This window comes from Denticeps clupeoides, chromosome 20, assembly GCF_900700375.1.
Source record: "Denticeps clupeoides chromosome 20, fDenClu1.1, whole genome shotgun sequence".
NCBI lineage: Eukaryota > Metazoa > Chordata > Actinopteri > Clupeiformes > Denticipitidae > Denticeps > Denticeps clupeoides.
The window spans coordinates 14899898-14916118 of record NC_041726.1 but is presented as its reverse complement, the minus strand read 5'-3'; the positions used below and the strand labels follow the sequence as shown (position 1 = coordinate 14916118).

The 16221-nt window shown below is 41.8% G+C and overlaps 1 protein-coding gene across 6 annotated transcripts in view; it reads left to right on the top strand.

Moving 5' to 3' along the window:
- LOC114770548 (A-kinase anchor protein 9-like) overlaps positions 1 to 16221 on the top strand; it is a 55965-nt gene that overhangs the window by 13351 nt on the left and 26393 nt on the right. For all 6 annotated transcript variants that reach the window (XM_028964563.1, XM_028964561.1, XM_028964564.1 and 3 more), the window contains 14 exons: positions 284 to 376; positions 1688 to 1871; positions 1987 to 2066; positions 2305 to 2440; positions 2553 to 2650; positions 2864 to 2963; positions 3293 to 3515; positions 6602 to 6644; positions 7822 to 8121; positions 8422 to 8745; positions 10776 to 10862; positions 11245 to 11345; positions 12552 to 12760; positions 13217 to 13401. In XM_028964563.1, the coding sequence (XP_028820396.1) occupies positions 284 to 376; positions 1688 to 1871; positions 1987 to 2066; positions 2305 to 2440; positions 2553 to 2650; positions 2864 to 2963; positions 3293 to 3515; positions 6602 to 6644; positions 7822 to 8121; positions 8422 to 8745; positions 10776 to 10862; positions 11245 to 11345; positions 12552 to 12760; positions 13217 to 13401 (2163 nt within the window). The remainder of the gene's footprint in view (positions 1 to 283; positions 377 to 1687; positions 1872 to 1986; positions 2067 to 2304; positions 2441 to 2552; positions 2651 to 2863; positions 2964 to 3292; positions 3516 to 6601; positions 6645 to 7821; positions 8122 to 8421; positions 8746 to 10775; positions 10863 to 11244; positions 11346 to 12551; positions 12761 to 13216; positions 13402 to 16221) is intronic.

The following is a 16221-nucleotide window of genomic DNA, read 5'->3' as shown; positions in this document are numbered from 1 at the left end:
GCAGCCCTCACACTGTAGAGAATGACGTGAATTCTGAATCCTCCATTGATTTGCTTGCAAACCAGGGAATAAATTGCCTCAAGCATTAAATGTTTGGTTATTTTTGCTTTAGAACATTGATAAAGGTTGTAGTCAGTATTCTAATACATTAAGATATATATTTTTTCTTTTTATAAATATAAAACCCAAAATATTTCACTTTCGTTATAGGTGCTTTCTTTTTTTTTTTTTTTTTTTTTTTTATGCTGAGAATTTTACCTGTTACCTGTTACCTTCTCCGTAGGATGGGGGAATTGAAAGCTGTGATGTTGAAACCCAGACAGTGATCCAAGGGGATGCAGAGGCTGGCCATGGAATCGCAGGCACCATCGACCATGTAAATATTCAGTTTTGCCCATTTTCCACATTTTTACCGCTAGACTCCTGAACAGAAGTTCTCAGCTGGGGGTTTGATGTGTCCCTTGGTTTTGACAAGGAGATCTAACAGGTCCTCCAGCAAAATTCGATTTTGCAAGCAAGATTTGTTATTTCTTAATTTGCCAAAACTTGATTGAATAGTCTAATCTTTTCATAATCACCTGCCATTTTGATTATGGTTTATTGTGGTGTCACTTGAACAGTCTTTGTTGGTACAACAGTGATTCATAATGTGCTTATGGTGCTGCTGTAATTATCTTGGTTATATTTCCCATTACCAGGAATTTTACTGTAATATATAAAGACCAATTAATGTTGAGTAGAAGCTGTGCATTAATGTTTTTTTAACAGTTATCTAATTTTATAAAATTAATTATATTTAATTTGACTTATTTCCACCCTGTGTATAGTACTTTGCTGTATTTTTTTTTTTTAATTCATGGTAACATCTTCAGGCAACCTCATTAGCACCTGCAAAATGTGTTGTCAGGTTTAAGTGTAGCATGTCTGTCCTTAAACGACTAAGGTGGACCACATTTAAACAACTTGCAGTGTTCAACGGATTAATAAATTCATGCTGCTGCGGGGAACTGTGTTAACACTTCAGATAGGAGGCATGGCTTGTTTCTCTGCTCCCTTTGTAATTATGTATAATAGTCCTCCCTCCAACCCATGGAATATTCTGGAGACCAGGTGTTCATTCCTGCTTTCCTTGATGTGTGCGTGTCTCTTTCTCTCCATGTACTTCAGCTAGGCCTCTTCACTTATTCACACACACACACGTCAGTCCGTGCAGAATTTCGCCATCACCACAATTTATGTATTACATATCCATCAAATTTGCCAAAATGTTGCAGCTTGACAGATTTGCAAAGGTCTCAATGAATTCATAGGGTTGAATTTGGTAATTGCAACATTGATTCATTTTAAAAAAGTGACCTACCACATTCATACTTTACAATGAAGTGGAAAAGAAAAACGTACGTGTGGTTATGAAACGGGTTTGACTTAAAGAAAATGTTGTTTTTGTCTGTTCTACTAGGTGCTTGTACTATTGACTGGGTCACATAGAATATTAAATAGAGATTAAAATACAATTTTCATTGACAAATTAGACTAAAATATTCAGACGTAGTTGACTAATAAAGACTAAAAAGACAGCTTGATGCAAAGACTAGCCTTAAACTAAAATTAAGACAGGCATCAAAATCACCAGTGTCCACCCTGCAGTTTTCCTCAAATTTGCCCCACTATCCCGCTTATCCGGCAGGAGGAGTTCATGCTTCAGATGGAGGCCCAGCGAATCAGCCTGTCTCAGATCCATGCTGCGCAGCTGGAGCTGCAGAGAGAGCAGCTGCAGGCAGAGGCCGAGTCTCATCTGCGCAGGCTGGGCCAGGAGCTGCAGGAGAGCCATGCTCTGGAGGGTCACCGGTGGGAGAAGATGGGTGGGAAAGGTCAGCGGGCTCACATGGACAGGGGACCACATCAAACCTCACAACTAGTGCTCAGAGAAGAGAATTCACCTTTTCATGCGGAAAGCCAGTTCAATTATGTTGCTTTATTTTTTAGATCACAAAGAAGAAACCAAATCCCAAAAAATTGCAAATGTATTTCAAGCAGTTTCTGAAGAATGCAATGAAGTTGTACAGGTAAAATATATTTTTTTTTGCATATTTGTATTTGTCCCTGTTAGCAATTTAAATGGCACAGTGGAGCAGTGTAAAATGTTTTTGAAACAAACTGATCAGCAATAAGATACCAGTGCAACTGGATTTAAATGGCATAAACTGTGTATGTATGAACATTCTGTACATTTTATATGAAATAAATAATATTAAAAGACAGACAATGAAGGTGCCATAATTGTTTGTTAACTTTTGTTTTCAGTCCTTTGTCAAACTTCTCGGCCAGGAGCTTATTGAATCCCTTCCAACCAGAGCGCAAGGTGAAGAGGGCGAGCGGAGTCCTGCTGCCCACTCAGACGAACCTACAGATCCTGTGTCAATGTTGCATGAAGCTAGAGGTATAGGATTAGATTATCAGAAGAATTGGCAAAACACTGCAATCTTTAAAAATGAAAATCATGATCGGACATCTGTACGTATTTAATGAAGATCGGTTGATTCTTGTTTCAGAAGTGTGCTGCAGTCTCAAGGAACTCAAGGAAGAGGTTGAACTGGAGTACCGTCGGCTCACAATGGTACATTCGGCGCTGAAAGCAGATGGGGATAAGGTAGGACAAGGAGTTTTCCCTTCAATGTTTATTTACTTGCATATGTATTAGTATGAAATTGCTGTAAAAATATATAAAAAATATTAATAAAAAAAAAATTGTGTTTAGAATAGCGTACTTTTTGGCTGACTCGGTGGGCATAGATGATGATGGTGATGGAGGTGACTACATGGCAAAAGCACAAAATCGGCCCTTTTCTCTGTTGACTGACAGGTGGAGATGCTGCAGTTGGCCTACGAGGAGCTGAAGCTCAGCAGTGAGGAGGAGATCGCCGGCCTGCGGACACAGATCCACGCCTCAGGATCAGCTTCCGGTGATCTGAAATGCCCCGTTTAATAAGCCACTTCCACCAAGACACTCATTTCTGGTGGAAACTTTTGTGCTTATCGTTCATTTAATGTTTTTAGTACCACTTGATTTTGTTCTTATTCAACATGCACTTGCCTGTGTGTGTATATGTCTTTCTGACGTATTTGAAACATTTCAGTTTGTTAGTCTTGATTGAATGTTATTTAGCATTGAGTTCAGTGATTTCACTGGAATGTGAACATTTTTAGTTTCAGATTTGTTATTATTACAGGCAGCAATATTTCCATGTTTGAGCTTCATTAACATTGCCTAACGTTGTTTCTGCGTCGTTAGAGCCGCTGAAGGCAATCTCGTTACGCCTGCCTGAAAGTGAGAGGCTGAAGGCAGAGTTTGAGGAGCAGAAAGCTCACCTGGAGGAGCGCCACCGACAGGAGATCGAACACCTGCGTGCCTACTACCAGCAGCAGGCCAAAGAGACGGAGGAGCGTTACACCACCGAGCTGATACTACTACAGCAGCGTCTGGAGGAAACCACCAGCTCTCAGGCCCAGTACAGGTACAGCTCAGACAGACAGGCGTCCTGGAACAAGAGCTGCTAGAATTCTGTCATAGATTTTTTATGCTGTTGAATGGCCTTGAATCAACTTTTATTGCCAGCTTTGCCTTTGACAGTAAGGTCAGTTATGACGTAGTAAATATCTCCATAGGTTACATGCAATGGCCTTCCAGGATTTCACCATCTAGCATACACACTTTTGTTTGGTCAGTACACAGTTCAGGAGAAAGCCATTGAATGCTTCATTTGATGAATGGCTTTCTTTTGACTGTTTTATTATTTTTATTAATAGGCCTGCATGTATTGGTTCTCATGATTTTGAACATTGTTTTAAATTGACAAATTTTGTACACCCAGATTTTAAGATCTATATATTGCTTAATAACATACTATACAATTACATAAAAACAATGATTATTATTATTATTATTTTAATGTCAAATTTCTGCCCCAACCATATTATTTTTATAAATGTAGACACCTTTCAGTAATAGTGTTTAATTGGTATTTCAGAACAACATAAAGAAAATAAAGACATAATCAACATAAAGCAAACAACATTTAGTTATATTAATTATATGAACTTTTACCTTTTTTAAATAAATTACCCCAAAGAATGACTCTTTTCACTACTCTATAACATAAATTACTTTTTTAATTCTTATTCTAAGTTCCACTTTGTGTGCTTTGTTAGGATAAGGATTAATAATTAATAACAGAAAATGAATGCTTCATTTCCCACTCATGACTTTAGACTGACTACATATGGCATGATGTAGGCGTAATGGGACACAGAGAAAACACTGGATTTACCATAATCTTCATAACTTGAGTTTCATAAGAGACTTTCAGTACATTAATATATTCAGTATATTAATAATAATTCTAAACTGACGGTCCGAAAGTATATTTTTCCATGTCCTTTTACATATTTTACATAAGCACGTGTGCAGACATCAAACGCCAATGGATCTAAGCGTTTGAAAGGCAAGCTCTGTACCCCAGCCGTCCTGCTGCGCGAGCGTCTGAAACATTGATGAGGGCACTGGCTGCATGGCGGCTGCTTTGTAACTAGGCTGAAAGAGAGCAGCAGGGCCTGTTGGAGATGTGCGACATGAAATGATGGCCTTAATGACAGAGTGATGTTCGCCGTTACAGAGTTGCTTCCTAAATCTGTTTGCTTTCATGTTTTTCTGTGGCTGGTTGGAAAGGCACTTACATTTTCTGAAATGTGTTTTGTAATTGTTTTCAAGGGCCATTTGAAGTCATTTTGTCTGTGTTAATGCTTTTCTGAGAACCAATGTTAAATTTCAAAGAAACATTTTCAAATGAAATCTATGCCCCAGTCATACCTTTTATCAGGTATTAAACTATTTGGGATATCTCAGGCAATTTTTACTAATAAAACAACCTGCCGACATATAAATAAAGTAATTTATTCTTTCTTTGCGGTCTGGGTCTTCAGGCTGCTTAATCTCAGCATATGGAGGATAGCTTGTGTCTGGGACAGCTGTTGCTGCGGGGGGTCTGGTGAAAACGTCTGCCTCGTGGTTCACCTGTCGAGTGACCAACACAACTAGAAGAACCGTTCTGACCAGCAGGAGTTGAGAGTGTTTTACAATACCCGCCTCTCTGCATACCATGCTTAAGTGCGATTATGCATTAGGATCTGCAGATGAAGATTGGACTCAGTGTCCCACAAAACCTTAACCTTTTTTTAGGTTCATGTCACTCAATGATTGTTGCCACCTACTGGTAGCATGTGGGGTAACCAGAAACCTCTTTTGTTCCAGGTCGATTTTGCATGTGAGGTTCAGAAAGGCATAATCAGACACCTCTGGAATTATTTATATAACCATAGATATTGGGCAATTTGGGCAATAATGTGCTAATTCCCTTTATACTGCTTTGTCATTTATATAATAAGTCATTAGAGTACCCTAGGCATTAATAGGAATTGGAATCGTATTTTTGGCAATCAAATTGCAATTGTTTAAAGAGTGTGGTCAATTTTATAAAAACAGCTTTTGTCAAATGGAAATCCAGATTAAAGGTTAAGTACTAGAATAACTAATAATTTGCCAATTATTGCATTTACACTAAAGTGCATTAATACGTTTGGCCTATATATAAACCTATTTGAGTAAATTGAGTAAAATTGGGACTATGTGAAATAAATTGGAATTTAAAAATATAGTTAGGTTGCATATTAACAAATTAAATGAAGGCAAAACACACTATATAATTTATTCATACTGTCTGCAATAAAATCTGCAGTAAGTCAAAGTAGAATTGTTACTGCAACCAAAAATGAGGACTAACACGCAATTTATTCAAATACCTATTGTACATTAAGCTGTACAGAGGATTGTCACATTATGTTTTATTTATTTATTATTTACTTTATAAAGTTTGTGCACAAAGGACAGCACAAAAAAATTATTTGCCACTTCTCCCCTCACCTGGCATGACCAGGCATCCTGCTTCGTCTAACATCCTCCATGTTCGGACAATAACATATTTTGTAGGCCATCTTTTTATCGTAGTAGACACAATATCTGCATGTACCATTCAGCAATTAAAAATGACCTCACACAGCCGCAATCACATTCACACCCAGGAGCTCATTCCATTGGTTTAAGGTACTGGAAAAGCTTGAGTACATTGGCATGTGTGTGTAGGTTGGAAAAGGTGGTAGTAGCTTAGTGGGCAACACATTCACCTATCAACCAGAAGACCCAGGTTCAAACCCCACTTACTACCATCGTGTCCCTGAGCAAGACACTTAACCCTGAGTGTCCCCAGGGGGTCTGTCCCTGTAACTACTGACTGTAAGAATGTGAAAGTAGTGGTCAATCATCAGACTCTTCTCACTTTAAACTGTTTACCATTTAAGATCATGTTTTAAACTTTGATTATATGCCAAAAATTGTAATTTCTACACCGATTCATTTGTTTAATTTATTTCTGTAAATCCCGAGGTTGCCTTGCCTTACACTATCAAACCAGTAAATTGCCAGTTTGTGGTCAGCCTGGCAGGGCCTGACTTGTCGCTGCTTAACATTCGTCCTCCTCTTGTTTTGCAGCACGTCAGACTCCATGCAGAGAGGAGCAGGAGAGGAGCTCGAGGTTTGTGGTTTTTCTCTCTCGCTCTCTCACTCTCTCTCTGAATCCTCGCCTTCCCCTGCTGACCCTCTTTTGTGAGGGAGGAACACTAATTTAAATTAAGTGACTCAACGGAGCGTCAGAGAGAGAGAGAGGGTGAGCACTGCCCCCGGCCAGAGCCTGTCCCAGATCCCGCTCCGGAATATTCCGCGCAGTCAAGGCCTCAATCACACGTGCTGATACGGTTGGAGAGGAGAGAGAGCGAAGGTGCTGCTTTTTTTTCTTTGTTGCGTAAGACATCACACTAGTAGCAGAATGCGTCGTGATGAAAAGTCGATTTCCCCGCCCCAGCTAGAGTGACCTGCTTCATTTTTATTCTTTGCTGATCCTCGCTTGGCAGAAGGACATGGCGATGAGATGAGAGAGAGACTTAAACTGAGGCATGAACAAGGACGAATAGAGAGAGAAGGGTGGGGGAGGGAATGAATGACATGAAATTGAGAGCTGGTGGGCCTGAAAGATGTAAATGGAGGAGCGAGGGTGGTAGTGTTGTCATCACAGGCGCTTCGAGACCGATATATAAAACATATCACAGAACTATTTCTAATTTTGTTAAAAGTTAAAATTTGTCTGTGGGTTTTTTCCTCCAGCTGACATTATTTCTATCAAAAGTGAAGTGATTGTCATTGATTGTCAACACTCCAGCACAGCACACGGTGACACAATGAAATGTGTCCTCTGTATTTTACCCATCACCCTTGGTGAGCAGTTGGCAGCCATGACAGGCACCCGGGGAGCAGCGTGTGGGGACGGTGCTCTGCTCAGTGGCGCCTAGGCGGTTCAGGATTCGTCTGTTGCCGGACCTGCTAAACTTTTGAATGGCTTTGTGTATGTAAAAGACAAAATGAATCCAAATATGACTTAATGAAATATAAATATGACTTAATGAAATATAAATATGACTTAATGAAACAGTCATTTGACTTTGACTGTAGGACAGAGATGTCTGTGATGTTAGGGTTACTTTGTCTTGTTGTCCTGAAGGCACAAACACACTCATTTTTTTGTAGTGAAGGAAGGCGGGGGGTTAGTTGGTGACCGTGGCGGCTGCTACTGATTTTAACAAAAAAGAATAAAGCTCTCTCTTCAGACCCCCTGAACAAATGGGACTGAACTGTGACTCTTCTATGTTCGTCTTCAGCTGTGGGGCGAGGAAGACACGGAATTGGGTCTGGACAAGGAGCTCCACCCCCCCACCAAGTCCGTGGGCCTGACCCAGCAGCTGCAGGCGCTGCGCAAAGCGCTCTACCACAAGTACCTGCAGGAGGTTACAGCCCTGAAGGAGCAGCACCGCACAGAGCTGGAGAAGCTGAGAGCGGAGCGGCGGCAGACCGAGGGAGAGGAGGTGGAGGAGGAGCAGTCCAGCATTAACGGAGGGGTGGCCGTGGCGAACAGACACAAAGAGACGTCATCATCCTCGATGGAGGAGGAGGTTGCCAGGGTATGGGACGTTGAACTAATGCTCAGTTATGAACAGAAAATCAATCAGAATCAGGCTAAACAATGCAATAGCAGAAAACCCTAAACATTTTAATAAAATGTCATTTAAATAAAAATATAAGTCAATCAAGTTATTCATCTGGATTTGTGATTCAGGTAAAGCCTCTTGTGCATTAATTCCAGAATGCAGCACTTTTTTTTTTTTTTTTTTTAACTTGTTACTGGGACAGTAACCCCAGGAGACACCCAAGATTAAAAGTTGTTTATATTAATCCCAAAAAAATTCATTTTGGTTCTTCAGGTCATAGTACAGATGTCTGTGGAGTTTGCTCAGCAGACTGAACTGGCCCGCATCGCCAAGCAGTCGCGGGAGACCACGTCCGCCGTACAGACCCAGCGCGAGGTGAAGGAACAGGGTGGGGTGTCGGAGGACCGTCCCCCCTCCAGCTCCGACGAGGAGCTGCAGAGGAGGTGGAGAGGGGAGGTGGTGAGACTGGAGGAGCAGTTGGAGGAGAGGACTGAGGAGCTGTCCCACCTCAGAGAACAGCTGCGTCTCTCTGAGTTAAGAGGAGCGGACGCCACCGACTCTGGTGCCAGGGGACGGGAGGAGCATGCAGAGACAAAGGTGAGCTCTGTCCCTCCTGTCTGCTGGCTCTCATGTGGTTTGGAATCTAGGATTCATCTTAAAATCCCAACACTGCGATGAAAAAGACACCATGTTTTGAAGGTCCATATCTAGACACTTCGGCGTTATAATCTTTTAAAAACGTACTGTAAAGATAGTGTATAATTGTTTAATCCATCTGTATATGTTACCTACAGTTTACTACACTTGTACTTTGGTTTTAGGTCTGCGTAATAGCAGCAATTTGCTATTTATGCTGCAAGGGTTTTAATTCTGGACACCCATCAAAGTGTAATGAACCACACATGCAGAAAAATAGTCAAAGTGTGTTATTCATACGACACATGAAAATGGTCACAAGGAATAGCAGTGGGAATATTTTGAATATATAAAGCAAACACATGTTTCATCAATAAGATGTCATTTAAGATTATTTAAATTATTTTAGGATTAATGTTTCTCCTAGCTAATTTAATTTTTATGTTGTTTATTATGTGGATAACAAAGTTGAATCCCATTTCAGTAGTGTTGAATACCATTACTGTGTGAGAGAGAGTTTTTAACAATGATGGTCTAATTCTTTCCCCTGTGCTGTGGACTGATACAGTATCTCCATTCACATTTTGCGTCAACTACAAGACAGGTGATGGATGGATAATTGATTTGATATGACATTTACATGTACAGCATTTGGCAGACGCTCTTATCCAGAGCGATTTACATGAGTGCTTTAAAATGTCCATCCTTGTAATCCCTCATGTGGTCCACTAGGACCTGATCTGTAGATATCATTCACCTAACTCACAACCCAATTGCCTATAAGGGGATTTTTTTTTAGTTTGCATTAGAAAAGACAGAGAAAAGTCTAGATGAATGCTTTCCTAGAGCCTTGAGATGGTGATGCCAGTGCTGGAGGATTCGGAGAGATCGAGGTGCAGAGCGAGGAGTGTATGAGAGCTGAAAATATGCTCATTTTTTACTGCTCCAATATCTGATCATTTGTGGCCAGTTGGTTTTGGATCCTTGAGCAGTTATTGTCTTGGCCATTTGAATACTATGACCGGTGTCACACAGTAAAAACCCTCATTTTCGTACCTTGTTATCTGTTTTTACAGCAGGTACATGGTAAGCAGGCTAAATTTCCGTCTGCTCCTTGTGGTCAGTTCTGCCCTGACATTCTGAGACTTTGATGTAGAGGTGCTCCATTTTCAGAACATTATCTTCCCTGTCGTGTTGTCGGAGGTGCTCTAGTGTGAGTGTACTCAGGGCAGGGAAAGACCATTTCGACAGTCGTTGTAGTGAACTTTGGGCAGGGCAGAGCAAATTCTAAATGATTTACCAGTCTTTTGAAAAGACAAATAAATGAACATTAAAATAATACAATTAACATAATCAAGTCAATGATCTCACTGAACTCATTAGACAATTTCAAACACATTCCATCCACAGGTTTATGGACCTGTATCAACCAGTGACTGGAATCAATTGTGTAGTGTCTTAAGATCTGGAGTGAGTTGTTTTTTTGTGGCTGTGAAGGTTTAACCCTGATAAAGAGAAGAGAACCCATTTTATGGGTTGTTTTTTCCACTCTTGACAAAAAGCCTCCTGGTTAAGGTTGTGATCTGCTGGTCGGATGCTGAAATTGCAAGTCTAGGATTTTGGGAATGGGTTTAGGCTATGAAGTGAAAGTGTCAGGTTACATGTAGGAATGACATCGCATTCTGAGGTAATGCAGTGTGTTCTACATTCACTCCAATTCACACTGCTCACAGACACAGGTCTGCAATCCAAAATGAGACCAATTGACCACAGGGAAGTGTGATGTGGGCTGATTCAAAAACTGCTCAAAATTATTAAATGTAAAAAAAAAAAATGGAAATCATTGTCTGTCTTACCCCTATGGCATGTTTCTACAATTTTAAATTAGGCTCATGTTTGGGTTTTAGTAAAGTTGGGAGGATGGTACTTTAAAATGGCCCTGCGGAATGCTTAAATCCTTTATTTTATTTTTTTTAATCTCCTTCTAAAAGAGTGACGAAGAAGTGGAAGAGAGAGGAGGAAAAGCCGCAGCGGTGATGAAGCCGAGCATGCAGTGTGCTTCTATGCAGACAGAGCTGGTAACTACATCACTGGGTTTCATGTGGTCGTAATTGTGTGGAATTTTATTTTGTGTAGTATGCGGTTTCCTTGTCTCTTTTGGTTCGCAACTTCCTCTGAAGTTTTTATTCTTCTTTTTGGCCAAAAGGTGGCGCTGGTTTGCTACAGCAGGCGGGCACAGGTGCACGCGTTGCCATAGCAGCCCAGCTGATGGCAATGTTTGTGCCCTTTGTGACTCTTGTGAGCGTGGCCGCAGTCTGAATTTGAATACGCTTTTATTATCGGCCCGTCTCCGTCTGTTGAAGTGCAGTTAAAGTGGCGTGTGGGCGAGTTCGGTTCGAAGCCTCCTCAATGACAGGGCTGCTGTCTGTGCTTTCCCTCCTGCCTGTGCGCAACCTACAGCTGAGCACAAGGGGGGAAGAGGACGAGGTGGGACGGCTGGCTGCAGTGGGAGCAGCAACATCATCACAGGACCCGGACCACTCAGATGATCTCACTGAATGGTAACAGCAGACATTTTGATATTAAAAAGCCACAAAAACTTTCATTACAGTATTAATGTTCTGTATTTCAATATGATGTGTGATTCTTATTTTACCTGGATCATCATTTTTTAAATTATTTATATTATTTATGCAGTACCCCTGTACCAATACCTCCTTCCTGCCACATAGCAAGTCAGGTTAAAGGATCCGTTGACTGATATGCATGGCGAATTGGCTTACCAGATGTAAACAGACCAAATATTGGAGCAGCATAGGACAAATTCAAGAGACAAATACAGAGCTGTACAAAATTGCAATCAGGTAGATAAGACCAGAATAAATATGTAGAAGGGGGGGGATTAGTAGTGGACTTGGTGGGGTCAAGGACTGTATGAGGGACAAGTGCAGGGATGCGGGATGGAAGAGAAGTCTAAAATGGTTGCTCTCCTTCCCTGTGTCCTGCAACCGGGACAGCGAAGCGTCGTCCCGAAGAAAGCCACTCGTACTCCGGGGCTGCAGTTCAAACATGAAAGTGCTCCAATGAAGTTCTTTTTGTGCAGAAGGTTGCATGTTACCAGCAGACGATGGGAAGACAGAGTTAAAAACACTATTAACATACGAGAAATAAAAAGTGGGACAGTGTGGGACGGGTGATCAAAATGTGACATGATATTGATCTATCACCTGGGTTGTGCTCTGTATTAGTCCCCAGTTAGACCATACATGGGACCCTACTGCTGGCTAGTCTAGGTCATAGCAGGTTGGGCCACACAGTCTGGTTTTAATGCTATTTAATTAGTGGTCATTTCACCAGTTGAGCTGCGGTGAATGAAATCCTTGTACTTGTACACAGCTGAAATGTGACTATTGTCATAATATCTATCATAAAACAAGTTCTAGAAACCTTCTTAATTTTTTGCAGACACATTTCTTAAACCGAGAGTTTTCTCTCAGCTACAGGATGTCAGTGCAGTTTTCGGAAATTGCTGTGCTGTGCTGCATTTGTGTGAAGTTTTGACATTGAATTATTACATAAAGAAGAAACTGTATAGGCAACTAATGACTGAGATAAAGAAATGACCAATAAAATTGCTAGACATTAGGGCAAAGGGTTGAAATGTGACGGAAGGGAGACCTGGGTTTTTCCAAGAACAGAGCTGACTGGTGCATTTCTTTTCATTGTAGGTTGGAAAACTTATACATGTTTATGTTGTTTGAATATAGCAACCTGTTGCGGAAGGCAAACGAGAGCCTCCTGCAGGTCCTCCGTGACGTGTTGAAGACCACTGCTGCAGCGGAGGAGACCATTGGTCGTCATGTGGAAGGCATTCTTGAGGCCTCCAGCCGCCGGGGTCTGTCCGTTCCTCACGGGGACACCTGGCAGGAAGAAGCTGCTGAGCCTTTAAGGCTGTATGGCGCTCAACCCAGAGGGGGTCAGTAGGGTATTTTTATATTTATTTTTAACTACACTAGGGACTACACAATTTATTTAAATATTGTATTGTGTGGATATTAGATACATATCTTCATAAACGGAACACTACTGCTGTCGTGCAGTGTAGACTTGCTTGTCAGGTTATAAATATGAGGAGCTTTCTGATTAAGCTCATGAACAAATGTCAGTGAATTAATTAAAACATCCATTATGAATTTTGGGACCAACACACCATGGCAAATAGGAAATTGTAAAAGGCAGAAAAGCATTTTTGTGGATAACAATAAAGGGGCTTATTCTTTTTTTTAATCATTTGCCGTATGCAAATGGTAAATGGTTTTGTGGTCTTCCACATTTATGCTGCTCTGCCGTTTTCATGAGGAATTTTAAAGATAATATTTTATTTCTAAGAACAGTATATGAATAAATGTATTTGTATTTGACCGTGCTGCAGATGGCTCTTTGGAGAGTGAAACCGGCCCAGATGACGTGAGCTTGTGGTCAGGGGAAACGGACGAAGGTCTGGAAATGTCCCATCAGCTGCTGGTGGAGAATGAAGAGGGCCTAACAACCGTCGGCACACGTCTGCAGGCAGCCGTGGAGAAGCTGTTGGTAGCCATTACAGAGACATCCAGCCAGGTACAGCGGTGGCTCTGGATCCAACATTGCACACTGTTGTTGCTAATTCATTTTTTGTGTGTGTGTGTGTGTGTGTGTGTGTGTGTGTGTGTGTGTGTGTGTGTGTGTGTGCAGAGGTGGGATGTCTCTTACAACTATGCTGGTTTCCAATCTATATCAGTGTTTAGGAGGAATACTTGAACACTTACACCTGAGTGTAAGAAACTTACCCCCCACCCCACCTAACTTACACTCATACAAAACATTGTATAGATCTATTAAACAATCACTACAGTACTGGAGACTTGATGGTATTGTAATATTTTATTGCAGGATTCTTTGCAATTTGTAAAGCAAAGAATGAGCTGCAATGTGATAGCAATAAGATATTTTCAGTAGTACTCTGTTGTCCATGGCATGATCTTCAATCATACAGAACTCCAGAATTTCATACAATTCCATTTTTTTTTATACAGCAGAAATTGTCATTGTTGATTCATTGACTTCAGTTTTTAACACCATAGCAACAATCTTCTTGACGCACCAGCACTTAATTCCATTACATTAATAAATGAGAACATCATTCGTCTCAGCAAGCACATGAGTCCAATCTTCCAATCTATAGAATTGATTAATAAAATGGTTGCCAACTCATTTACTAATTGATTTGTTAGTGTGATGATGTCATGACACAATTTATGTCTTTTCAAAATTGGCCATCTTCTTGGACACCGATCTGTAGTCTAAGTGGTCATTTCTCACAGAAAAAAAAAACTGATTAATAACAGGTAATATTATTATTGAGGATTCACCCATATTTATTAACGTGCTCTCTCTGTGATCCTCTAATTGTCTTTAAATGTTAATCTTGATTTTTCAAATTGATTATTGGGGGGGGGGGGGGGGGGGGGGGTTGTTAGCTGATTTATAAAAAACAATCGACAGTTGCAACAAATAATTATCCTCAGAAAACAATGTTATGGTAGCATAAAAAAAGGCTTTCTAAAGTAAAACTTCATTTTGGGATTTGTGGGTCCTAAATTGCCCTTTTTACGGTTATCTCTGCTTACACTAAATACATAATAATACTTAAAAAATGCAAAAAAAAAATAGAAAATTCATTGTCTGCAGAGACCCTCTTCCTATTCTTTGGTGCTCCCCAGCCACTGCTGTGATGAGCGTTTGTGTTACCTAGACAGCCACAATAAATGGCCACAATGGCCTAGCACATTCCCCCTGGTTGCCGTTAGATACGAGCAGATTTGCATAAAGCTTTGTTAGCACCGTCTGCTCCTTTTAGGCATGTTCTGCTAAAACCCTCATCGATTTGTGCATGTTAATGCACTTTTTTTGTGTTTTTTTCTGGTTTCTGTAATTCACTTTTTTCTTCTCCTGGCCCCTTTGGGTTCTTATAGAACTTGGAATTTTAAATGTAACCAAATACACCAACCTCTGTTAAAATGTCATTCATTGTTATTGCGTGCCGTTTGGCAGATTAGACATCAGGCCAATTGCCGTTTAACTGCCGTGAGAACCGCTCTGTATCTTCTGGATTAATTATTTACGCTTCAATTAGATGTGAATCTCTGGACAAGGATTGACAAGGCCGGGGTTCTGCACACCACTCGCTGCAACGAGCGTTTAAATTAATGGCTGATCAATAACCTTCCACCATAGATCACAGGAAGAAGCAGCGACATGCCATGTTGATAGAGCTAATCGGTGTGTGTTTGTGTGTGTGTGTGTGTCTGTGGTTAGCGCGTGGGGAAAAATGTGATCAGCTGCTGAGTTGTACCAACACCTCGGCTCATCTTCAGTGACGTGGAATACAAATCCAGTTTGACCAGCTCTTGAGCACAGGGCGTGTACTCTCTGTGTGTGTGTGTGTGTGTGTGTGTGTGTGTCTGCTACACCTGCCCTCTAGCCTACGGGTCCCAGCCTACCAGGCCCCGCCCACTATGCACATGCTCAGTGAGCAGGAAGTGGAGGAATCGCTCAGTCGGGTGAGCGCCGCTCCTGCTGCTCCTGCTTTCCCAGTGAGACGGGATTTTTTAGAGAAATGGAGACGTCGTGAGAGGGAGGACGTCAGAGGAGGCAGGATTGGAAAGCCGTGACCTCACGCTCTGGTTGCCCTGGTCTGGTTTGTTGTTGTGTAGAGCGGTTAATGAGCCTGCGAGTTCTCGTTGCCGTGGAAGCGCGGAGTCGTTAATGAGTTTCCAGCGGGACCCGGCGGGGGGGGGACGGAGGAGCGCTGAATGGACGGCTGAACAAGCGCTCAGAAGTGTGTTATGAAGGGTCTCAGGGCTGGAAGAGCACAGTTCAGGAGTTCACGGATCTTCGGTTTCTTGAAGGACTGGGATCCTCCCACTTTCCACCCGGACCTTGTCGCCCACGTGTGGAAGCAGTAACAGGTCCCTAGAGCGTGTCGGTGCGGCAACACCTCCTGCGATGTTGCCTGCCCCACTTCCAGGACTTTCCGCTCCCTGAGAACCACTCGCGAAGCCAACATGGACTCGTTCCGGAATTACTGCAAGGCCAGCATGCTGGGCAACGGCTGGGTGGAAGGTCAGGACGAGGACGTGTACGAGGTGGAGTCTCGCATCCCGCTGCCCCGGCCGTTCTCCTTCACCAGCAGCCTGAACGAGAAGAACGCCGTGGTGGTGCAGACCCAGATCTCCCATGTTAGCCACAGGGTCAATGGGCATCTTTTGAAGGTGGTTTCAAAGATTTCTTTGCCCACGCCCCCCTACACGGTAAGCACATTTAGGAGGTAGACGTGAGATGCTTTGGCCAGACGTTGGGAGTTTTACCGTGAAATAATAATGGCAGCCGTGTGTACAC